We start from the raw sequence: 16,640 nt of genomic DNA on the forward strand, positions 1-16,640 counted from the left end.
ACTGTATCTTCAGGTGTCTGCTCCCCTCCTGGGCCCTCACTCGTCCATCTGAGGTTTTTCCCTGGGGAGCTGCTGGGCATCTATGCTGGAGGCAGAGCCTCTCCAGATGGTTGGTAAAGGCATTCATTACCCCTCCTGCCATCACCCCTGCCCAGCCTTGCACCCAGTGGTCTTGTGGCCCCCAACAGGGAGCCCATTTCCTCTCAAGACTGCCCAGTCCCCCCTGAGAGGACTGACTGTGAGTCGCTTAGAAGGTAACCCTCGGCAGGCAGGCATCGCCAGGCACAGTTGAGAGCTTTGGTGCTCATTTCACGCTCGCCACAGTAGAATGGAGTCGAAACTGTTACCCCCGCTTTACACAGGAGGGAAAGGGCACAGAGAGGCTAAGGGACTTCCCCAAGGTCACACAGCCGGTGAATGGTGGGGCCGGGCTTCGAACCCAGGTCTCTGCCTGCAGAGCCTGGTCCCCCAATCATGTCTGAGCCCAGATCTCTCCTCTGTTCCCTCTTCTGTGGACACCCGCTCGCTCTGGTCAGCGGTCCAGCACCCATGCGAGGCCCACAGACATGGTTGGACGGTAAGATTAATGGCCAATATTGAAAAACAAAAAGACATTTAAGACATAAAAATTAAAATAATTTAGCTTTTGGGTTGTTGGAGGACTAGTCAGGGACTCACTTTGAGACACATTAAGTTGGAGATGCTGTTAGGTGCCTAGCGGAGCTTGGCTCTGAGGTGAAGTTCAGGGGCGAAGGCCAGGCTGGAGACGACCAGCTGGGAGGCATCAGCATGTGGCTGGATTTAAAGCTAGGAGGCTGGCCCTGGCTGGTGTGGCTCAGTTGGTTGGGCATTGTCCTGTGCACTGAAAGGTGGTGGGTTCGATTCCCTGTGTGTGGGCTCAATCCCCGGGGAGCATGCAGGAGGCAACCAATCAGTGTTTCTTGCTCTCCCTCTCTCTCTCAGAATCAATTTTAAAACGTCTTTTAAAAAATAAAAGCTAGGAGGCTGGACAAGCCCAGCAAGGAAAGAAGGACTGAGGCTGCTAATGCTTAGAGGTCAGACGTGAGCAGAGGGCAGCAAAGAGATGAGGACAGATCCGCAGGAGATGGAGAAAAAAACAGGCGGGAAGGCAAGAGAAGGTGTCACCTGTGCGGATGGAACGCGACAGATGAGGACTGCAGGGTCACAGCCCAGAGGTTGTCGGTGACCTGGAGCCCGTGATGGAGAAATCCGAACAGTGCCAGGAAGGATGGGAGGAGAAAGATGGGGGCACAAGGGCACACAATCCTCCTATGCATTTTTGCTCCAAAAAGAAGAGAAATGGAATGCGAGCTGGAGAGGGAACTGGGATAGAATGGCGGTTTTCTGTTGAAGATGCGAGAGAGAATGGCTTGTTTGTGTGACACTGGGAAACACCCAGCGGAGGCTTTAGTCATTCATGTGCGAGTCAGTCGTTCAGCGTTTATTGACGACTCACTATGTACCTGTCACTGTCTAGATGCTGAATAGATAGTAGTGAACAAGGCAGGCCGGGCCCTGCCCCCTAAAAGCTTGTGTTGCTGGTCAGGGATGAACTTAAAAACATGTAAGTAAACCCAGTGGTCCTTCACGTGCCTTTGACCCAGTTGAGAAAGATCATCCGCTCTCTCACCGTTAGGCATGCAGGTTGGAGTTTGCTTACCATGACGTGAATGCACCGGTTTTTCGCTGGCTGAGAGAATTGCTTCTCGCTTTTGGTAAAATGGAGTTGACCTTGGTTCCATGGAGTGCAGTGGTGTTTAGCACAGCATTGACCAGACAAGACTCTCAAACGTACCAGTTCTGGTCGGTCTGAGGCAGAGCTGGCCAATCTATACTTCCCTCCCTTGCCGTGGCAGACATCTCCAATCAACCCAGATTCCTCTAGTGCAGTGGTTCTCAACCTTCCCAATGCCGCGACCCTTTAATACAGTTCCTCACGTTGTGGTGACGCCCAACCATAACATTATTTTCATTGCTACTTCATCACTGTCATGTTGCTACTGTTATGAGTCGTCATGTAAGTATCTGATATGCAGGATGTATTTTCATTGTTACAAATTGAACATAATTAAAGCATAGTGGTTAATCACAAAAACAATATGTAATTATATATGTGTTTTTCCGATGGTCTTAGGCGACCCCTGTGAGAGGGTCGTTCGACCCCCAAAGGGGTCGCGACCCACAGGTTGAGAACCGCTGCTCTAGTGCTTAGTGGATTAGTCATGTCTGCCTGGCCACAGGATTGAAAAACGAGAACCTGTGTTCCTGGTGTCTGTCTCTCCTCCCCTAGCCAGGAGGGTAGAAAGGTCAGGCTGCCTAGCTTTCTAGGCTGCACTTGGAGAGAGCAGCTGTGGGGATTCTGGGAAGATCAGGGGCTTGAATGTCAAAGTACTGGCATCAAGTGCCAGTTCCGCCACCTGCTGGCCATGTGAGCGGTCCACCCACTGTACCAGATGGTGAGAAGAAAAGGGGTTTCCATTCGTGAGGAGCAGAGCTGCCCCAGGTCAGACCTGTGACAACCCAGGCTCTGTGGGTACAGTTTTCTCAGCTGCCCCTGGCGGCTGCCACTTGTCCAAGTGCGTGGTAGGCTTCTCTCTCACCCGAGTGCCACCTGATGGGGCAAGAGCCTGCTTATTAACCTTTGTAAAGTAGGTTGAACCCTAACCTGTTCTTAACTCACCTTGCCCAGCTCTCAACCAGAAAAGCAACAACAACAAACTGATATAGGCCCGTCCCGGGGCCCTAAGTCTGTGGGCGTTGAACGTGCCTCCCTGGGCTGTGCCTGCCGTCTCCTTGCCCTGGGCCTCTCCTCCCATTCCAGCCAGTCGGGTCGGTCGAGTCAACCTGTATATTCTGAGGCCTCCTGGGGCCTGAGGTCAGGCCTGGGAGCCTGGGGAGTGGGAAGATGGGAAGAAACGATAATATGGAATGACCGCCTGCTGCTTTGAGGTGCCGGGTGACGCCACAGGGAACCTTGGCCGCTGGGGAACTTGCTCAGAGGAGTCCCGTGCAGTGTCTCAGGCCCTCCAGCTGGTGATGGGCAGAGACTGGACTGGAGTCCAGGGCCCTGTGTGTCTGAACGTGTGTCTCTCTGAACTTCCCTCCTCCCCAAGTGCTCGAGGTCTGCCCCTGCTAGTTCACTCGGGATGTGCAAGTCTGTTCTGTATCAAGCAGAAATGGCTATACGGTCAGTCCCCATTTTACAGATGTGGAAACTGAGGCTTTGATAGGCAGACTCCAAAACCAGTGCTTTTAAAGCCTGCGGTGGTGGCCTAAGGTTCAGGAGGCCTGTGCTGACTGACTCTCTCTGTGTGATACTCAATATTCTCTTTCTCTCTCTTGGCCTCAGTTTCCCCGTCTGTAAAGAGAAGTTGAGTTGAACCGTAAGACCATTTTGGTGAGTTTTTATTCCGAGTGGTTTGCCAGGCCTTTCTGGCTCCCACCTTTCCACCCTTCCTTTCCCAGAATCCATAGATGCTGAAGGCTTAACTGGACAGGAATGTTGACTGGAAGAGAAAGGGGAGCCCCCTGCTGGCAGATACTAGGATTGGCATCCTCAGACCAAGGCCTACCCCTCCCCACCTCTGAGTCTAGGTTTGTCTGGGATCCACCAGCTGGGAATGTTTACAAGGGCTCTTAGCTTTGGACCATCCTGGACCAGCCTGCGGTCTTCTGAGGCCAGACTAATGGAGATCTGACCGTGTGGAATGAGGCTGTGTCTGGGCCTGGCTGAGGATCCTGTAAGCAAGAGGGGGTATCCACACACACACACACACACACACACACACACACCTCTCCTTCCAGCAGCCACCGAGCAGCCATAGGGTGTGCACGAGAAGGCCAACCCGCCTTCATGGAACCCTCAGGAAGCCCCTGGGACGGTGTGGCCTCTGCAGGAACAGCGTCTCCTGGCGGGAGTGACGGTGTGAGTTCAGGGCCATCCGCTGGCTGTGCTTTCATGGAGTCGATGGAGGAGTGAAAGGGGCTCAAGGTCAGAGTCCAGGATGCAAGTCCAGGTCCACTGCTTGAGTCGTGTGGGTCTTGATGAGTAAGGGAGCCCTCTGTGCCTCAGTTTCCTCCTCTGTAAGGCAGGTGCAGCCCCACCCCCAGCACCAGCTCCGAGGAGCAGGTGAGGCTGACCGGGCTGTGCGGAGGTGGTTGGGGGTTGGAGGCAGCAGGGTAGCAGGCTGGTTGGGTCCTGGGGGCAGGTGGGTGCTGCCACTCACCACTTGGCTGGGTTCCTTAATCTCCATGGATGCCACTTCCTTGTCTTTCACTTGGAATGAATTAGTAAGGTGGTTGTGAGAATTTGGCGACAAAAATCCGTAAGAGACTTGAAAAGTGTCAGGCACATGGGGATCACCTTAATGGCTAGGAAGCTGAGGCCTGGGAGGTAAGTGACAGCTCAGGGACTTAGAGGCGGGACAGAACCAGCACCCCTGACCCCAGTCCGATGCTCATCCCCCCGCCCATCGACATGTTGCAGGGCCGAGGGGTGGGGAGGTGGGGGTGGGGGTCATCAGAGTGGAGTGTCCTAGGACCTCAGAAGCCAAAGGAAGTTCTCAGAGTCCATCACATTCATGCTGAGGGGAAACTGGGGCTGAGAGAGGGGAAGGTGAGAACCTGGTCCCCTCTCCCCAGCGAGGTTCTCACCGCAGGCACTGCCCTGGGGGGCAAGGAGAAACCCCTCGTGCTCTAAAAGCACCCTGGAAAACCCCTCTTTCCAGGCCCCCAAAGCTCAGAGTTTACCTGTTCTGTTGTCCTCGCGTATCGGCTGTGGCCTCCTTGCCTGGGCCTTGGAGGAAGGGTCTGCTTTGCCCGTGGGGAGAGGGTCAGTGCAGAGACCTCCCTGCTCTCTCTGGTCCCCACCCGCCAAGAGGGGCATTTGCAGAAGGTATATGCGCTGGTGCCACTCCACGCTGCCCCACATCTGGGTGACTCTGCTGCGGCAAGGCCCCCTCAGAAGCCTGAGAAAAGTGACATCCCCAACAAGTACCATCGACGTGGGGCTGCAGCTGGGCCCTGATCACACCCTCATCTCGTGCGTGCATCCGGCCTCCTCCCAGTTAGAAGAATAGGCCCTCCGCACATGCCCTCCCTCCCACCTCAGAGTCCCCACACGCCCAGGGGCCAGGCTCGCCTCCTTCCGTGACCCCGCAGGGCCCGCCAGGCGTGACATTACCCGTCACCATGGCAGTGGTTCCACCAGCCTGGCTGCTGGAATGGGGCACGCCTGGGCGAAGCCGATGGCTGGGAAGGCGAGCGGAGGCCGGTCATGCCTCGCAGACCTCAGCAAGTGTGAGGAATGTTTGGAGAACATCAAAAGCGGTTTGAAAGGAGAAATAAAAGCATCCCTGTGACGAAGGAAGGAAGGAGGCATGTAGTACTCATGGCGGTGTGCATGTCGCTGTGGTGCTCATGGCCGTGTGCATGTCGCTGTGGTGCTCATGGCCGTGTGCATGTCGCTGTGTGGTGCTCATGGCTGTGTGCATGTCGCTGTGTGGTGCTCATGGCTGTGTGCATGTCGCTGTGTGGTGCTCATGGCCGTGTGCATGTCGCTGTGTGGTGCTCATGGCTGTGTGCATGTTGCTGTGTGGTGCTCATGGCCGTGTGCATGTCGCTGTGTGGTGCTCATGGCCGTGTGCATGTCGCTGTGTGGTGCTCATGGCTGTGTGCATGTCGCTGTGTGGTGCTCATGGCCGTGTGCATGTTGCTGTGTGGTGCTCATGGCCGTGTGCATGTTGCTGTGTGGTGCTCATGGCCGTGTGCATGTCGCTGTGTGGTGCTCATGGCCGTGTGCATGTCGCTGTGTGGTGCTCATGGCTGTGTGCATGTCACTGTGTGGTGCTCATGGCTGTGTGCATGTTGCTGTGTGGTGCTCATGGCCATGTGCATGTCGCTGTGTGGTGCTCATGGCCGTGTGCATGTCGCTGTGTGGTGCTCATGGCTGTGTGCATGTTGCTGTGTGGTGCTCATGGCTGTGTGCATGTCGCTGTGGTGCTCATGGCTGTGTGCATGTGACTGTGTGGTGCTCATGGCTGTGTGCATGTCACTCTGTGGTGCTCGTGGCTGTACGCATGTCGCTGAAGTCATTTCTTGGGGGGGTTCCCTGCCAAACCTTGTTTCTTAAGTAGTTGCAATAGCAGCGCCCTCTGTAGCGACACCCCATGTGATGGAGGCGGCAGTAACGTCATTCCGGCTCTGTGGGGACCACACCCCCTTCCCCACCCCTCCCCCACCCCCACTCCGGTGCAGGGTCCTGTGCTGTGCTCCCAGGCCCTGCTCCTCTGCGTGCAGTTTCTCCACCAGGTGGTGGACACGTGGCTTCTGACAGGCAGGTGGGGGCACCGCGCCTTCTATGGTCCCACCGTGGTTCCAGAGGCGCCTTATCGGCGTTGGCAGGTGGTCTTCCCTTGGCGCTCGTGCCCAGACACCCAGCGCTCGTGTTTCTCGTCCTCGGCCTGGCAGGCTGCAGCCCAGGGGCGGGCAGAGCCCAGAGCGGAGAGCCTGTGAGACGGAACCTCAGCGGAGCCCTTTGTGGGAGGAGTAATGGCACTTCCCAGGCCTGCCTTGTGGCAGGAGTGCGCTGGGCTGCATGTAATGGGAAACCCATAGACAGGGGGGTTTCTCTTTCTCCTGTCCTAATGAATTCTGGCCTGGGTAATGCACCAGCAGTCCAGGCTCCTTCTGTCTGTCTGTCTGCCTGCCCCCCGGTTTCAGCCTGTGTCTCCATCTTGGTGCTCGAACGCACATCCGTGCTCCCAGCAGGAAGGCAATGGGAAGGAGATGCTGTGACCTTTTCTGTAAAGAGCGCAGCGGATCGCCCAGTAGACATCTGTGTGGATCTCAGTTGCCAGAACTGGGACACGTGCCCCTCCAGCTGCAAGGGAGCTTGGGAAGCTGTGTCGTAACTGGGCACAAGCAAACACGGGGTTCTCTTGGGAAGGAGTCTAGAGACTCGGGTCACCCATGCGCATAGGGGCTTGTCGCCTCGATCAGATCTGCCACCACCCAAAAGATGGGGACCCTGTCTTGCTCAGCCCTGTCCCCTCCAGGCATGGAGCCTGGCACACAGAAGGTGCTTAGCAAATAGTGGGGGGGAGGGGGGCGGCTCCTGCTCTCATCTGAGGGGAAAGCCACTAATCTGAAGGCAGAGGCCTGGCCCTTGCGCTCAGGGAACCCGCAGTCATAGCCGCCACCCCCCACGGAGGCCACCAGCTCAGACGTGTGCTCGTGTCAGCCCTCTTCGATGGCAGAACAGCCAGCAGCACGCAGCTCCTGCAGCGTGTGCACCGTGCGCGGGGTTGGCACAGTGGGCGGTCCATGGAGGCCGCAGCGTCACGCCCCCCACAGCCACTTGGCAAAAGGGAAGGAAGCCCAGCGGGGCTGTGAGGGGGAGATCCCCTCCCGAAGCTCCAGTCCCGAGAGTAAGTCTGGTTCCCACCCAGGTGAGGCTGAGGGAGGTACATCAGAGCCCAGGGGGGTTCGTTTCCAACCAGGGGGCAGAGGGGTGACCCCCACGGGAGCCCATGAGACCTGCTTGGCAGCCGCTTCTCTCCACTGGCGCAGAGAGCCCGCCCACGGCTCCCGGGAAGCCACGGCGGTCACTTCGCGTGGGTCAGTGGCCTCCCTCGGAGCCACCCCCGGCGCTTCCCTCTGGTTCTCACACCCCACCGGTTCCAGGCTCCCCAGGCCTCCGGCTCCTTCACATTGGGGACCAGCCAGTTCAGAGCAGGGATAGATGGGTCATCAAAAACGTGCCCCCCTCGTTGGATCAATAAAACTGAGAGGTGACAGTAGGGACTCTATCAACAGACAGGCCTGGGTTCGAATCCTGAGAGTGCCACAGAGTGACCTGGGAGCTTGGGGGAGAAGCTTCATTGCCGGGGTCCTGCCCCAGCGGGTCCAGGGGTCCCCAAAGGTGTAGACGGAGTCGGCGAAGAAGGAATGACATGGAGGCAGCGTTCAGTTGATCAGCAGCCTAGCCAGGATCTCCAGCCAGGATCTCCAGCCAAGTTCTGGTCTGGATCTCCAGCGAAGTTCTGCTTAGGATCTCCAGCCAGGTTCTGTAGCCAAGTTCCCTCGCTAGGTTCTCCAGCCAGGTTCTGTCCAGGTTCTCCAGCCAGGCTCAGTTACCAGGTTCTAGTCAGGTTCTCTTGCCAATTTCTGTAGTCAGGTTCAGTCCAGGATCTTTTGCCATGTTCTCTCGCTAGGTTCTGTCTCTAGGTTCTGAGGCCGGTTTCTGTCCAGGAACTTTTGCCATGTTCTCTCCAGCGAAGTTCTTCTGTCTCTAGAGAACGTTCTGTGTAGGTTCTGTGCCTAGGTTCTGTCTCTCTTGGTTCTGTATTCTAAGTTCTGAGTCTTGCTGTCTTGTTGCATCTGTATTTATACCAGTTGATTCAATCCTATCAATTTCTATTACAAAGGTTAGGGCGTTTCTTATCTTCATTCCATGGAGTAAAGATTATGTAGCTTAAGCATGATTGTTCGTAGTTAAAGTGATTAATTACCCGCCTGGCACTTAGTTAAGAGGTTTTATTCCCTCCCTAACTTCAGGGGAAAATCCCTACCTGGGGAAACAACCTTTCTCAGAGAGGAGACCTTGGTTAAAACACAGTGCCAAGGTGAGCAAACATATTAAGAACAGTATGCCATATATGCCAGGTCCTTTGAAACAGCAAGGATGGACCGGCTCCCGGCACTTCATGTCTCTGGACCCTGTTTCCTCATCTGTTAAAAAAGGGATCGATTCCCTACCAGCTAGGGCCTACCTGGTTTTGCCCAGTGGATAGCGCCTCGTCCTGTGGACTGAAGGGTCCCGGGTTCAATTCTGGTCAAGGTCACATGCCCAGGTGGCAGGCTCGATCCCCAGTAGGGGGCAGCTGATCAATGACTTTCTCTCATCATTGATGTTTCTCACTCTCTCTCCCTCTCCCTTGCTCTCTGAAATCAATAAAAATATATATTTAAAAACCGGGGGTGGGGGGTCGACATAGGGTCCCTCCTCAGCGTTCGGGGCCAGCAGACAACCAGGATCCCAGGACTAACGCGCTCTTCTGTCCCCCAGCCATGAAAGCCGACCGGAAGCGCCTGAAGGGCGAGAAGACGGACCTGGTGAGCCAGATGCAGCAGCTGTACGCCACGCTGGAGAGCCGCGAGGAGCAGCTGCGGGACTTCATCCGGAACTACGAGCAGCACCGCAAGGTCAGGACCCTCCACTCCCCAGACACCAGCTCTCCCCACGCCCGGCCCGGGGGTGGCCTCTCCCATCCCCCTTGGGAGAGACTCTGTTCATGTCGCCTGTGCCCACTGGGGAGGCCTCCAGCGTGTCTCGCCCGGTCCGGGCCCTGAGCTGAAACAGGCACAGCTCTTATCTGAGGGCTCCATGACGTCGGGGCAAACACACATCGACAGGATGGCTGAGGCGGTGACAGTGGGGGCTCCGGAGACAGGCTGGCCTAGGTTCAGATCCTGGCTCCCCGTGTGTGTGTCCCTGGGCATCTCAGGAATGGGGTGCAGACTGTGGAGCTGTGTGAGGACCGTCTGCGTTGGTGAGCGCAGAGCACGCCGCGTGGCGCCCGGCGCACAGGGAGCGCTCAGTGAGTGTTAGCTCTGCATCTGATTCATGACACCATAACGAGTGTGTGAACAGAGAGCCGGGAGCGCCGGTGAGGCGGCAGGGACTTCTGCAGGCAGGGAGACCATGTTGGAAGGCATCACAGAGGAAGTGGCTGTGAGCTGGGCACTGTGGGATGGGCTCTGTGGGATGAGTAGGAGTTTATGGTCGGCTAGCCGAGGAACTTGGTTCACCAATTGTGGGCGACAGGATGGCTGCCTCTCCGTGGTCCCGGGCCATGGAGAGACCTGGAGGTTAGCTCCTGACGTGGAGAACGGGAAGGCCGTGGCCAGGCGGCTGGGCAGGGCCCCCTGTGGGGACCGTCCTCTGGGGAAGGACACCTGCTGTCCTGAACCTGGGCTCTTGGCATCAGAGGTCAGGTCCCGATTCAGCCACGTGTTCCTTGCCTGCTAACTTGGCTCTGGACACAGCGGAGCTCCTGCAAGGGGCCCAGCCCGGAGCAGGGCCAGGTGCCTGGCCGGGAACTGTGCCGAGGGGTCCAGCCTGTGTCATCGGGGTCTGTGACCCTGTGGAGGGGTGGCAGGGCCCACAGCAGCCACGGAGACAGGGCTGCAGGCGTCTCCTTCTCTGTCACATACATGTTACTAAACAAGAAAACAAAGCCTCAGACCCACGACTGACCCTAACGTTTGTCGGACTCTGTTTAAATGTTTCCCTCATGTGAACTCAATCTTTATAACAGTTCTTTGAAGTAAATAGTATTGGCCCCTTCCCCCCATTTTTCAGAAATATTTTATTATTGATTCCAGAGAGGAAGGGAGAAGGAGAGATAGAAACCTCAGTGATGAGAGAGAATCATCCACTGGCTGCCTCCTGCACACCCCACACTGGGGATTGAGCCTGCAACCTGGGCAGGTGCCCTGACCGGGAATTGAACCGTGGCCTCCTGGTTCCTAGGTCGACACTCAAGCACTGAGCCATGCCGGCTGGGTCCCCCACGCCCCCATTTTAAATACAGAGTAAGCGAGACTGGATGAAGTCAAACAACTTCCCCGAGACAAACATTTGCTCAGTGAGTCATTGAAAAATGTTTCCTGAGCCTCTGCCAAGGGTTTGTGTCTGTTCCCATCTCCCCGTAGTTTGTGGCATGGCTGGGACTCGAACCCAGGGCTTTCCCACCCCAGAGCCTTCTGTGGTCGGGGGTCAGGGCCCCTCAGGGTATGTCTAGCCATGCCCTGCACTCCCCATGGTGACGCCCTGGGCTCTCCCCACCCCATCCCCCGCAGGAGAGCGAGGATGCCGTCAAAGCTCTGGCCAAGGAGAAGGACCTGCTGGAGCGGGAGAAGTGGGAGCTCCGGCGCCAAGCCAAGGAGGCCACGGACCACGCCACGGCACTGCGCTCCCAGCTGGACCTCAAGGACAACCGGATGAAGGAGCTGGAGGCTGAGCTGGCCATGGTGAGCCCCTCCCCGCCCTGCCCTGCCTTCACACATGCAGGGCGCAGGGCGGTGGGACTTGTGCTGGGAGGCAGGACGCAGAGAATCCTGGAGTGGAGGAGTGGAGTCAGGCAGAGCAGGACCCAGGAGGGGGTGGGGCTGGGGGCGGGGTCTGTGAGGATTGGCATCTTCTTCCCACATCAACCCCTGAGCCTGGGCAGTCTCTCACCCACCTGCCTGGGCCTGGGGCATGGGGTGCTGGGAGACCCTCCACTCTTCCGCACTCCCCAGGCTACTGCAAAAATAAAAGCCCATTTTTAAAAAAATAGATTTGTTTAGGAAAACATTTGGGAGGAAATACACACAAAAAAATGAACAATGGTTACCTCTGGGTACTAGGATTACCAGTGAGTTTTATTTTCCTGTGTGTGTGTGTGTGTGTGTGTGTGTGTGTGTGTGTGTATGCGCGCGCGCACCTGTTATTTTCATCTACAGTGAGAATGTCTTATTTGGGTTGTCAAGGGGAAAAGTGTTACTTTTTTCTAATCCAAAACAAACCTTCAGAATACCCCCAAAAACTGTTTACTGCGGTGACCCACAGCCCGCACGTGGGAGCAGAGAGCCATGGTGTGTCTGGGCCTGGCTGAAAAACCGAGGCCCAGAGCCCTGGAGTTTGCTCCGCCTGCTCCTGTGTGGCCTTGGGCCGCTCACTGCACTTCTCTGGGCTTCGGTGCCCTTTATCTGGAACTGGGTGGGGCTGAGGGTCTTCATCCCACCCTGTCTGCCCCACCAGGTGGCAGGGAAACACTTGGGAGCCCTGAGGGCTGGGGAGGGCTGCCTGGCTCCACGTTCGCCTGCAGAGCACGGATGCGTGCTGACAGTGTGATTACAGCCGTGGGTTCCGGGTTCGAATTCAGCCCCCGTCACTTTCTAGTTGTGTGACCTTATGCAGGACCCGTCACCTCTCTGAGCCTCGGTTTCATCCGGTCTAAATAGGGTAATGGCCTGTGTCTCCTGGGGCTCTTGGGAGGATGTCAATGAAATAACACCAGGGAAGTGATTAGTCTGGTGCCTGCACATGGTGATGGATGATATGAGACGAAGGTTTTCTGCGGTCACTTCCTTCCGGACCGCCCTGGTCAGGATCCATGGGTCCCTCTTGGGACCAGCTCAGCCCCTACCTACCTGCCACCTACCTCCTGGGTCTCCTTGTCCAATGCTGACCCCTAGTGGTGAGAACTGCCCAGGCCCGGAGGAAGCTGTCAGTCCCCTTTGGGGTGGAGGTGGGGTCAGCGGTGCTGGTGCCTCTGCTGCCCGCCTGTTCTCCCAGGCCTGCCCAGTGCCCTGGGGACAGACAGACATGTCTTCCTTGCCAGGGCGCACTGGCCTCAAGCATCCTGGGGAATTCCGGGGTCTTTCAGGGTTGCGAGCCAGAGCACCTCTGCTCCCGCAGTCCCCATGCCCAGACCTCTCCACATGCTTCCCTCTGGCCAACAAAACTCAGGTCCCCGCCTCCTCCTTCTGGCAGGCATCAGACCCCTCTGCTAAGTGTGAAGAGTTAGAGTGAATGTCTGCAGCTCAGGGTGATGGCTTTGTTATAACAAGAAGGAGGGCTCCAGCAGAGGGAAGGGGCTTTCCTAAGAGCCCTGACAGCCCCTGTGTTGTTGGGGTGTCCACCGCCATCTGCAGGATTACCACCTGGAGGCCTCCGGGGCTGTCTGCGCCAGGCGGTGTGGTGCAGCGCCCCTCCTGCACCGCTGGCCAGGCGAGACCAGAGGGGAGGTACCGTCCTGCAGGTACCCCTTTACGTCCTTGGGTTAAAACTGCAGGAAGCAGCTCTGGCTTGTGTAAGCGCACAGGCACACATTGGAGGAAATCAGGAGCTCACGGGCCCAGTGTGCGTGCAGGTTTTTAGTTTTTTATTGATTTCAGAGAGGACTGAAGAGGGAGACAGAAACAAACATCCATGATGAGGGAGAATCATTGATCAGCTGCCTCCTGCAGGGGCCCCCACTGGGAACTAAGCCTGCAACCCGGGCATATGCCCGAACCTGGAATCAAACTATGATCTCCCTGTTCATAGATAGATGCTCAGCCACTGGGCCACGCCAGCCGGGCAAGCATGCAGGTTTTAATAAGACTTCACGCTCACCGGCAGCTCCCGTCTCCGTCGTAGCTGTGCCCGAGGGTTAAAGTCACGGGCGGGCAGTTTGGGAGAGGATCCTGTGCTGCATCATCAGGACCAGCCTAGAGGGACACCCCACCCCCCCTCACCCCAGTTGTCAGGAAGCAGTGATGTTGAGCTGCCTGCTGAGTTAGAAGGGGCCATTCCAAGTCCCCGGCAGGTCAGGCTCCGCCTGGGAGAAGAAAGCCGGTTGGGCCTGGAGAGCATCCCTGCCCGGGCCTCTCTCTGCGATGCCATAACGGGCCGGGCTGCTTGTTTCAGGGGCAGCTGTGCTTCCCTCGCTTCCCAGGTGTGGGGCTGGGAATGCTGCGAGAGGGAGAGCGGGGGGTTAACTGCACAGATGGCAGGCCTGCCCAGGTGCTCATTGCTCCCCCTGAGTCCACCTTCAGGGCAGCCAAGATGGATTGGGCGGGAGGAAGGGAGCGGGCATCCCCCTAGGAGCAGCTGCCAGGATGGAGAATCTGGACGCACATGCACGTTGCGGGGAAAGCAGGTGTGGTGCCAAGTGAGGTGCGGGGTCCCGGGAGATGGGAGTCTGTGTGAAGCGGGGCTGCTGCAAGCACACGGCAGCTCTGAGCCACGCTGGCCTCGCTCGCTCCTGCAGCAGAGGGATTGCTCCTGGTCCTGGTCTGCGTCACTTATGCTGGTTTTCCTGTCCCAGCGGAGGGTGGGCACCCGGGAACCCACAAAGGGCTTGCAGTCAGACACCCAGGCTTGGAGCCCAGCTTGGATGCTGTGCCTGCTGTGCATCTTGGAGAAGTCATGGAACCTCTCTGAGCTTCTGGTTTCTCCTTCATCAAGTACAGATAATGGCACACTCCCTACTTGAGACCCAGGCTGTCACACTGAGCACACGAAGGTTTCCTAAGCAAGGGAGATGATTACCTGCCTCGGGGGTGGGGCTGACACCCTCAACTTGACCTCCTTCTGCCATATAGGTTTATATTCCCCAGGGGCTGGTGGTGGAAGGGAAGTGATTTCACCGACTCCTGGGGTGTCTGAGCTGGAGAGAACCCCAAAGATCGCTTGGTCTAGGCGTTCCATTATACAGATGTGGAAACTGAGGCTCAGAGAGGGCGGTGACGTATCTAAAATAACAGCTGGTTCACATGATGAAGCTCTATCAGGCTTTAGGCCAAGGACTGTCTGTTTATGGGCTGGAATCTCCGCTCTGCCAGAAGGAGCCTGAGGCCTTAGGGAAGGTATGGGAAGTTCTGGAGCAGGAGAGAGGAGGGGAAGTCTTTCATTTCATCTGCGTTCATGTCAGGGGCGAAGCCAGCACTCACGGTGGCTCTGCCATCTGTAACGACCCCCTGGGCATCGGATTCACTGGCGAGCTCAGCGCAAGCCCCTTGAGCCCCTCCGCGTGTCCCCCCTCTGCCCTGCATGAGCCGGGGGAGCCAGCCGGGAAGTGGAAATAGACTGTGAGGAATATGCATGAATACATCGCTAATATGTTCCTTTTTTCTCCCCCAAATAATCTGCTATTGTTTCTAATAAAACCCCACATATCCTGGGGGGAGGTAACCGAAAGCTGACAGAGACCTGTCACCGCCTGAGGAAAGGACGAGCTGTCCGACTACCCACCACCCTGACTCAGCCCACACTGCCCCTGGGCTTCCCGGGTCCCCTGCACCTCGCCCCGTGGCCCTGAGAGCCAGGGGGGAGTGGCCACCCCAGCCTTGCAATGTCCTTCAAGTCCCAGCCAGTCCTCAGAGAACCCAAGAGTGGGTGACAGTGTGTGTGTGTGTGTGTGCGTGCGTGCGTGTGCATATGTGTGTGTGCGTGCATGCGTGCGTGTGCATATGTGTGTGTGCGTGCGTGCGTGTGCATATGTGTGCGTGCGTGCGTGTGCATATGTGTGTGTGCGTGCGTGTGCGCGCGCACGTGTGTGTGTGCGTGCGTGTGTGTGCGTATGCGTGTGCGTGCTCGTGCGTGTGTGTGTGTGGAGGGCGGGGGCCTCTTTCTCTCCGTATTGCTGGTCTCACTTGGGTGTCAGGATCTAAGGTGTAACCCAGGGGAGGCCTGCCGTGCAGGTGCTTGGCTTACTGACTAGCACTCATGCAGCCGGCGATGCCCAGGTCCAGGGGCCAGTTCGTGGTTTTCTCATGATGGTGGGCGGTGGCCGAGCAGCCGGCCAAGAGGTCACCTCGTCCTCTTGTTCCCTGGCTCTTTCTCCAGGCCAAGCAGTCCCTAGCTACGCTGACCAAGGACGTCCCCAAGCGGCATTCACTCGCCATGCCAGGCGAGACCGTGCTCAACGGCAACCAGGAGTGGGTGGTGCAGGCGGACCTGCCGCTGACCGCAGCCATCCGGCAGAGCCAGCAGACGCTCTACCACTCGCACCCCCCGCACCCTGCAGACCGGCAAGGTGGGTCCTGGCCGGTGGGCCCAGCCACAGCGGCGGGGCTGCTTGGAGGTCCTCTGACCCAGTGGGGAAGGCAGTCTCTCCATTTCCACTGTAGCTGCTTAGGGGAGTGTGGGGCCCCAGGCCCATATAACTGAGGTCCCTGGGAGCTCCGCCTCTTCCTCTCCCTCACCCAGGTTAAGGGGGGCCTGCGTGGATCCAGAGGCCATGATGGGAGGCTCTTCCTGGAAACTGCTCTCTGATGGCTGCAGAATAGAGGGGCGGGGAGCTGGGCAGGGGTCTTCTCGACAGCTCATTGTCCTCCTGGGTGTAACGGGGCGCTGGTGCCACCGCCTGCAAGGCAGTCAAGGTGAGGCCATTCTCTCCATCCCTCACTCACCAGCTGTCCCTGCTTTCCAGCGGTCAGGGTGAGCCCCTGCCACTCCCGGCAGCCTTCCGTCATCTCCGACGCGTCTGCCGCCGAAGGCGACCGGTCATCCACGCCAAGCGACATCAACTCCCCTCGCCACCGGACGCACTCCCTCTGCAACGTAAGGCCAGCAGCAGCGGGGCCTGGGCCCTGGGCCCTGGGCCCTGCCCGGAAACCGCGGGGGCGGGCGGAGGGCTGAAGACGCACTCGCTCTTTCCTCTCGTCCACCCAGGGAGCACTCTGGCGGAGGCACTTCCTGTTCTGTTCTTTCCTTTTGCAAGAAGAGATGGATGTGGGGAGAGAAAGAAAGGAGGCCCATTTGCTCCTTGTGTCCGGGAGGGCAAGGAAAATCCAGAGGAAGGCGGGCCTGGGTCGGCGTGGGGTCTGTGCAGCGCGGGGTCCCCTCTGGTGGGCTGGGCGAGACCGCGGGCCTCTCCTCCCAGACGTCAGCCTTCCCAGCACGCTGCCTTTCCCTGTAGGGCCGGCTCTCCATCTTCATCCAGGAATGAGCCACAGTGTTTTGACTCCCAGAAGCCTTGGCACGTTTTGTCATGAATTTGCTCTCAGTTCGTTGGCTCTGCTTATGTAATCAGACACGGTTTGATTGCATACTGGGGCCAGCTACCAAGAGGCACATGTCCCCA

General features: G+C 57.7%; 1 protein-coding gene across 4 annotated transcripts in view; it reads left to right on the forward strand.

Moving 5' to 3' along the window:
* Positions 1-16,640, forward strand: part of KAZN (kazrin, periplakin interacting protein) — a 350,665-nt gene that overhangs the window by 286,280 nt on the left and 47,745 nt on the right. For 2 of the 4 annotated variants that reach the window (XM_036348161.1, XM_036348162.1), the window contains exons 3-6: positions 9,089-9,225; positions 10,885-11,055; positions 15,401-15,590; positions 15,987-16,117. In XM_036348161.1, the coding sequence (XP_036204054.1) occupies positions 9,089-9,225; positions 10,885-11,055; positions 15,401-15,590; positions 15,987-16,117 (629 nt within the window). Of the gene's footprint in view, positions 1-3,370; positions 3,419-6,287; positions 7,449-9,088; positions 9,226-10,884; positions 11,056-15,400; positions 15,591-15,986; positions 16,118-16,640 lie in introns of those variants that run through there. The other 2 variants (XM_036348164.1, XM_036348163.1) reach the window with 2 other exon arrangements.

This window comes from Myotis myotis, unplaced genomic scaffold, assembly GCF_014108235.1.
Source record: "Myotis myotis isolate mMyoMyo1 unplaced genomic scaffold, mMyoMyo1.p scaffold_m19_p_2, whole genome shotgun sequence".
NCBI lineage: Eukaryota > Metazoa > Chordata > Mammalia > Chiroptera > Vespertilionidae > Myotis > Myotis myotis.